Raw genomic sequence first — 8,024 nt, 5'->3', positions numbered from 1 at the left:
CCGGGCTTTCCCGGGCCTCTCCCGGCAACCCTCCCGTCCGGCAGGGGATTCCGAACAAAGGCGGCTCTGGAGGCCGCGCTTTGCGCCCAGGTCCGCCCTCCGCGCCGAGACCAGGGCGGACAAAGGCCCGCGGGCCCCCGCCGGGCCCCCGCCGCCCGCTGCTTGCGAACGTGCCCCTGCCCACGCTCGTCCCTGCGGCCCCGGCCCCCCGACTCTCCGCACCCCGGCCCCCCGCGCCCCGCGCACTCACAGGATGGAGGTCTGCGGCGCCACGGCGGGCACGGCCTCCAGCAGCAGATGCATGCACCGCACCGTGCTGCGGAAGCAGAGGCAGCGGCTCGGGCACCCCACGCCCGGCTTCTGGGCGCCCGCGGTCAGCACCCCCCAGCCGCAGCACAGCACGAGCGCCAGCAAACAGAGGCGCGCGGGGCGCACGGCCATGGCCTCGGCGCGCAACGACGCTGGCCGCACCCACCGGTCGCGGAGGGCCCGGCGCGTCCCCCACCGGCTCCGGACTGCGCCCGCCCGCCCTCCCGGCCGCGGCCCACGTCCCAGCTGTGCGGGGGGCGGGGGGCCGCCAGCTGTGCACATGCGCGCGGCTCCTCCCTTCCCACCCCCACCTCCCCAGGGCCGGGGCGGGGCGAGGACCTCCGGCTGCGCGTCGGGCCGCTGCGCCCCCCTCCCCTCCGCGGGGCTCTCCGGGGTGCGGAGGAGACGAGGGGGAGCCGGGTTCTAGTCCCAGATGTGCAGTCAGCCGCTGGAAGCGTCGGCCAAGCTGCTCCACCTTGCCCCGCTGCGGTTTCCACATGTGTGTGCGCCGGGACTCTGTTGTTTCAGAGATTTTTTAGAGAGCTTGCTATGTTCCAGGAACGGTTCCAAGCTGGCACTCCCGCGCCTCTCTCTCTCCCTCTCTCTCCCTCCCCACGCGCGCCGGCACACACACTCAGCATGCTCTGAGCTAGGCAGCCAGGCTCCCTGCCTGAGACCCTGAGGCCTGTTAGCGTCCCGCCTTCTGCCCGCTGCCGCCCCGGGCACTGTGAGGTGCACGGAAGACGTTAGTCATGAGCGCGGTGCTGGGCCAGGCGGGCGCTCCATGCCCTGTCCTTCCTCTCGTGTGGACACACAGGAAGCAAACCCTTGGACCTACCACTATGGGGCTTGTGTGAAGCCACCAGAAGATACAGCAGGAGCTGTGGAAAAAGCAAAGATGCCGAGTTACACTTAGGTTTCCAGCTGCGTACATTTGGTGGAGCCACTTGGTCCACCCTCCTGCAGAGGACAGAGAGTATGTCACAGCTTTGATGCTGTCGCTTCCCTGCCTGAACATCCTCAGATCCTTCCACTCTGAGTGGACAAAGGTCGTATTTCAGGTAACACCCTCAACTACAGCCACCTGAGGCGGGGGCGGGGCCGGCTCTGAGCAGCACAAATAGTTTCCTTCTCTTTTCAGTCCAGCAGCCGCCTGTCTCCGAACTAGCTCTGATGTTGACTTCAAGGGTCCATTTGCCTGGGCTGTTTTACCCTGATTAATCAAACAGTAAGCCAGGGGCTGGAGGTAGATGAGATTAACAATGGTTAATGTCTACAATCAGCCAACTTTGAGTAAAGATTTCCCCCAAGAATGTGGGTGGTTTCATTCTATAATTTTAGGATCTTAAGAGTAAAATCTGAGTTTTCCCAGACAACAGATTCTGCCTAAACTGAGCATAAGTCCTGCTTGAGTTTCTAGTCTACTGCTCTGCTCTAATGATTTAGAATTGCCAGCCGCCAGAATTGTTTAAAAACTGTATCTTTCCTCCCTTCCTTCCTTCCACCCTCCATCCACCATCCATCCATCTATCAACCATCCACCATCCATCCATCCTCCATCCACCATCTTCTATCCTTCATCCACCATCCTCCATCCTTCATCCATCCTCCACACACCCATCACTCTCTCCACTTTCCAGCCATCCTTCCATCCATCCACCATCCATCCAGCCAGCCATCCATCCGTCCGTCCATTTGCCTTAGTGTTGTTCTTCTGAAGACCCCTGCCTGTCAGACAGTCATGTGCAGAGCACTGGACAGGATGGGTGGTGGCTTTTGGAGGCCAGCTTTGCAGTGACTCAGGCCTGAAGGAATTACATTCAGTGATGGAGCTCTGGCGTGGAGCTGATGTGCTCTCCACGTATGCTCAGTGTTTCCTGTTTCTGCCTTTAGAGGCCCAGAGAGGCCTCACACCTCAGGATCCTGACCTTCCCTTGAATCCTTTCAGAACCTCAAAGCCCGAGACCCCATTTCTGTCTGATGACCACTGTGAGAATCTTATTGTTTGCCCCAAACCCTGTTATCTGTGCTTAACAAACATGCCTATCAGGTGTGTTCATGCTGGCTGACAACCTTTAGCTGTTTAGCCATCCACACAAAGAAGCAAAGTTAATGAGTGAAGAGGTGCTATCTTACCCCCAGCCTGTTTTCTGTGCATACTGTTGCTGCGTTCTGCGGTGTGCCAGGCGCGGCCATGGACTCACCAAAGGCCGCGGCCACTGCTGCTGGAGGGTGCTCTGGGCCAAGGACGCCGCAGACAGTATCTGAGCCTCACGACATCCTTTCAGTGAGTGTCATTACCCCACTTTGCAGATGGAAAACCCAAACCCATTGTTGAGAGAATTGGAGTCACTTGCCCAAGGACTTGAAGTTGCATCGAGGGGAGGATGAAAGGAGGGGAAGGGCCGGGTCGTGTGTGCCACACAGTGGCCTTGTGCCTCACAGGTCGCAGTGGACATTGCGGGGGACCCTGTACTGGGCTGCTGACATTGTGGAGAATTGCCCTGGGCTGCCAGAGCCCCTAGAAATGCTGGGGTTTCTGCCTCTCTTGCACCACCAGCAGCGAGAGGGGGACAGTCCAGCTGGCCCTGGCCTGGGGTGGACAGTCTGGCAGCCAGGCCACCGAGTGACCTGCGGAATCAGGCCGATGACCAGCTTCTCCCCGGACTTGATCAGCTGCCCTGTCCCGAGAGCCCCCTCTGTCCATTGGGCTCTGCTGAGGACCCCCAACCAAAGAGTGCAGCTGCGTCACTAGTGGCCCTTCTGTGTTTCCTGCTACCTCCCTCTGCAGGGTCATGTCACCTGCCTGCCCGCCTGTCTGTCTGTCTCTCCACTCCACTGACACTGCTCTAGAATTTTTACAGGAAAGAAGGCAGGTTTTGGAACATGACCAAAACTGGGAGGCAGCCTCACCAGTTCTGTGGCCCTGGGCGGCTTTCTTCCTCTATCTGGGCCTCAGTTTCCCCATCTGTAACACGAGAGACCAGTCCTACTCAGAGGCTGCTGTGAGGATTAAAGGAGAAAGCTGTAAGGCGTCTGCATAGTGGCCGCCGCACACATGGGGGGTTGAGAGCGCTTCTGGCGGGAGAAGTCCCGGGGGCTGGGTGGCCGTTCCCAGACGGTGAGTCAGCCCCTGGCAGGACCTGGCTGTGCCCCAAGCACCACTTTCACGCTGGTCCTGCATCTCGGTTCAGCCCTGCTCAACCTGCACACAGGAGCAGAGCACAGCACCTGGTCAGGGCCAGCAGGGGCGGATGACCATGTGCCAGTGTGTGTGTGTGGGGGGTGGGTGCTGCTGCGACAGCACCACAGCCCTAGAGGCCAGAGACCAAGACCCAGGTGCCCACAGGGGCAATCCCTTCGGAGGCTCTGAGGCAGAGCTGTCCCAGGTGCCTCTCTGGCGTCTGGTGACAGCAGGCAATCCTTGGCATCCCTGGGTGTGCAGACGTGTCAGCCACAGGGCAGCCCCCAAGTCTGATTTCACGTGGTGTTTTTCTCTCCCAAGGACCAGACTGGCTTTGACTCACCCATGACCTCGTCCTAACCTGACTGACTACACCTTCAACAGCCCTATTTCCAGATAAGGCGTTGTTCCAAGCTCGGGGAGGCCTTGGGCTTTGGGAAGGCGCTGACATGTCAGGAAGGGGGCGAGCTCTGAAACTGGCCTGGAGTCTGTGTGGAGGGCTTGTCTGCCTTGTTGGCTATCGCACGGAGCAAGGATGGAAAGTGCTGGAACGGAGCCTGCTTCGCAGCGAGTTCCTGGTTATCATTAGCTTAAAATCCTTGGAGGTCATGTTTTTTCTCAGATCACAAGAGCTTTCTGGGCCCAGATGAGAGGCGACCAACCGAGTAATGTGTCCCCAGCACACTTCCCCCACAACCGCCAGTGACCTGAGTCCACCCCACTGTCCACACGTGTCTGGGGCAGGGGTGCCTCTGCCCATTGTGGAGGCTACAGGAAGCCTGAGCCCAGACTCGGGAGCCTGTGTGGGGTGTGTACCTGCCAGGGTGCCCATGGGCTGGCGAGGAGGTGCAGAGGCGGGTCTGGAGAACGGGCGGCACTGCGTTTACTCTGTATCTGACAGAAGCCAGGGAATGGGGCTCCAGCCCCGAGAACCCATCGTTTGGGGAAAACACAGGCTTATGGATAAGCAGCTTGGATAGAAGATGATCACAATGGATGGGTCCACAGTCAGCAAGGAGCAGCGAATAACTCAATGTCACTATAACTTCTCTGTAAAAATGTCCTGGGTGACCACCACCCGCTCCATCTTGGCGCCCAGTACCCTCTTTGGGGGCCCTTCCAAGGCCACAGCCTCCACCTGTGCCATCCGCAGCCTGGCAACCAGCTGAGTTGTCCTGCAAATTGCTGAGAATCCTGGGGCCTCCCCTTCACTTCCCGCTCAGGGGGGAGGCACTTCACAAAGGGAGATTTTTCCTGGTCAGCATGAAGTTCCCTACAAAAGGACAATGCACGCCCTGTCTTTAGAGCAGCTGCTGTGTCTGCTTTTCCTCAAACTATTCAGCTCAAAATAACCCTTGAGCCAAAGGGCAAATTCAGAATAGAAGATGCTGGCCTCTGGCTCGACCCATAGTGAACGGGCGAGTGACAGGTACCGGCCATGGGCTGATGGCACACAGCTGGGGCCTGGCCTTCAGCCCCTTCACCTGAGGTTTCCTATGGTGCCAAGCAGAGCTACACGTGAACGTGGGCCCGTGGGCTTAACGCACAGTTGTCCAGTGTTCGCCCCCACTGGCCTTGTGGCTCTACTCTGAGACACGCACAGGATGTGCCGGCCTTCGGAGGCAGCGAGGTTTTGGGGAAGTTTCTTGGGTGATGAACGTGGCTCTGCAGCAGGGGAGGCAGATGCATCAGGACAAGGGGTGGGGGCTCTGCCGTGGCGGAGAAGCAAAGGCGACAAACGCGGCCACGGCACGTGGGCTGATCAGAGTGAGAGAGGCCAGGGTGCAAACCCGGGTTCAGGAGGACTTTTTAGATGGAAAAAGTGGGTGGGCTTCGCCCTCCATTCTGCAGGGATAAAATAACCCGAAAATGTGACCAGGCTAATAATCTTCCATAGCTTGCAGGTAAGCCTGAAGTAGTTAAGCACATGTTTGAATCAACACTCACAGGGCCTTGGGAAGTATTTCTGGCAACAATAGAGAAACGATAGCATGGCGGTCACCCAGCATGGAAGTGAGAGGTGCAGCCTGAGGGGCGTGATAAGCAGGTGTCTGGCTCCTCACGTGGCAGCGGACGAGCCTGGCGGTGATGCTGGAAAGGGGTGGAAACGAAACAAAGGAGTCCAGGAAGCAAGCTCTGCACAGAGACGCCAGGGGAGACGGGGAGGCAGCCGTGGACTTGACGCCAGCAGAGACAGCTCCAAGGCCGCAGGTGGCACCCATGGAAGTTAGCCTCTTATTTTCTAGAAACTTCTGTTGGTAACTAGCACCTTCGTCCTGCCTTCAATGCCTCTATGGTCAGGAACATGCTTCTGTTAAATGGTCTTTAAAAACCCAAGTGGGTTATCACTTATTGCCAATCTCTTCCCACGCCCAACACAACCCCACCGACAGTAATGAATGGTCATGTGCACGTGGTCACACACGAGGCTCAAGTGCTCCCAGAGTCCATTATCAGAAAGCCTGCGGTGATGTTCAGGCTGTTCCTCCCAGAGCTTCAGGGACTTTCCGCACAGATTCTGCGTGGGAAATGACTACCAACTCTCAAAACCGAAGACGCATGGTCCTTGTGCAGAGGAGAAAGCCCACACTTCTCCTGACATTAAGATTTCTGTCCTTGTCAGCTCGGGCTGCTCTGTGAGGACACCGCAGACTGGGCTGGGGCGACAGGGACGTCTTCCTCCCCGTTCTGCGGCCGAGGGCCAAGGTCCAGGCCCCACTGGCTCGGTGGTCGATGAGGGCTACGTCCAGCCTGCAGACGGTGTCCTCACAAGGCCAAGTGGGTTCTCCTGTCTCTCCTTATGGGGCACTAACCCCATCACCTTGAAAGGCTCCACCCCCTAACTATCACATTGGGGGACTGGTTCCAACATATGAAATTTGGGGGGATATAGCCACTGATCCCCTAATAATTTCCAGTGGGAAACAGGACATACCAGTATAAGTAAATGTGGGAACGCCTCCATCAGTGAGTTGACAGGCAGGCCCGCCCTTCACACATAGGTGCCCCGTTGTGACGGTGGCAGCATCGTGCAGACACTTCCATCCATTTGCCCTATTCTGAGGGCCATGGTTCTGAGCCTCCTTGTTATAACTCAGTGAATCTGGAGAATGTTATATGAAAAAATGTGATAGGAGGACTGGACACCTTGTATTCTCAATTGCCAGTAACATGAAGCATGTTGAGAGAGAGTCCTTTCCCACAGCGACGGCACGGACATCTGTGTGTGGTGCTCCGGCCAGGTGGCCTCTCCCGGGCTGAGCCCGCGCCCTCAGCCTCAGGTGTGTCTCCTGCAGCGACTGTCATAGGTGCATGTCTGGCCCATTTGACCTGTGTGAACCCCTCCCCTCTGACCTTTCCTCCTGTTACCTGTGTTCAATCGCCCCTGAAAGGGTGGACTCACATTGACTGGAATGGGTGTTTCCAGAAACGTAAACGTGTGCAGTAGAATTTAATAGAAGGTAAAACGTATGACTGTTATAGCAAAATTTGGAAATGGTAGATATCCCTTTAAACAAGTTCTAAACACATTTCTTAAATTTGTACATATTGATCATCTTTTATCCAAAATTCCTTCCCTAAAGAACAAACCTCAATTCTGTGAAAAAAGCGTCAGTGGCACTAGGGTTGCAGTTTTTCGGAGCTCGCCCACCTTACAAAGACGTGAAGCTACCTGCTGTCAGCAGCACTGGTCCTCATTTGAATACCTTTTCTCAGAGTAATGGTGACTTGGTCTCTGTACCCGGGAAATTGGTTTACGAAGGAGACTTTGCTAACTTCTGCTTTTCAGGCAACTTCATAAAACAGGGTGAGAACCTCAGCAGCAGCTAACTCAACAGACAGTGGCCAGGTGTGGCTGTCCCCCCCCCCCAGGCGTGGCCCCACCCTGGCCCGAAGTCCCTCACAGGGCCCTCTGTGCACTTGGTCCCCAGGCCTTTTCCCGCCCCTGCTTCCCACTCACCCAGCGGGGTCACTCTCAGGGCCTCAGGGCATCTCTGGGTGTGGCCTCCACAGCCTCTCTTCCAGCTGAAGGTGACATTAAGCCTGAATTGTAAGCCGCCTGACCCACAGTGACTCATCTCCCTGGGTGTCTCCACCTGGTGATAACTGTTTCTTTTTCTGTAGTTAATCCATCTTTTGTTACAGGGCCGGCCAGGAATCCAGAATTCTGGCCCTGCCCCCTGCAGTCCTGATTAACTGGGACCCAGGCTGGGGACTGTCACAGCCTCCCCACCTTCCTCTCTCCACAGGAGCCTCTTACCTCCAGGGCTTGGTCCACGGCCTGGGTTCTGGGGTCCCGGCTGTGCTCTCTCAGCGAGGTCCTCCTTAGGAGAAGAGGGACAGTGTCTGTCCAGCCCCAGGCCATCCCCTCCCGGTGGGGAGCTGAAGGCCTGTCCCCTCTGGGCTTCCCTCACAGGAGGCTTCCCCAGGGTCCTCCCAGGTACCAGAAGACGCTGCTCAGGACACCGTGCTGCCCAGACCCACCTCCATAGGAGAGAGAAACCTGCTGTCTCAGTGACGGTGACGCTGA

At 57.4% G+C, this 8,024-nt stretch overlaps 1 protein-coding gene across 3 annotated transcripts in view; it reads right to left on the bottom strand.

The window, feature by feature from the left end:
* The window catches only part of PXDN (peroxidasin), a 63,915-nt gene extending 63,314 nt beyond the window's left edge, over positions 1-601 (bottom strand). For 2 of the 3 annotated variants that reach the window (XM_019646311.1, XM_019646312.1), the window contains exon 1: positions 251-553. In XM_019646311.1, the coding sequence (XP_019501856.1) occupies positions 251-441 (191 nt within the window). In that variant the 5' untranslated portion in view covers positions 442-553. Of the gene's footprint in view, positions 1-250 lie in introns of all 3 variants that reach the window. The other variant, XM_019646313.1, reaches the window with a different exon arrangement.
* Positions 602-8,024: the final 7,423 nt, after the last annotated feature.

This window comes from Hipposideros armiger, unplaced genomic scaffold (assembly GCF_001890085.2).
Source record: "Hipposideros armiger isolate ML-2016 unplaced genomic scaffold, ASM189008v1 scaffold_100, whole genome shotgun sequence".
In the NCBI taxonomy this organism is placed as follows: domain Eukaryota; kingdom Metazoa; phylum Chordata; class Mammalia; order Chiroptera; family Hipposideridae; genus Hipposideros; species Hipposideros armiger.
The sequence above is the reverse complement of the archived record's forward strand: the minus strand, read 5'-3'. Positions and strand labels throughout refer to the sequence as shown.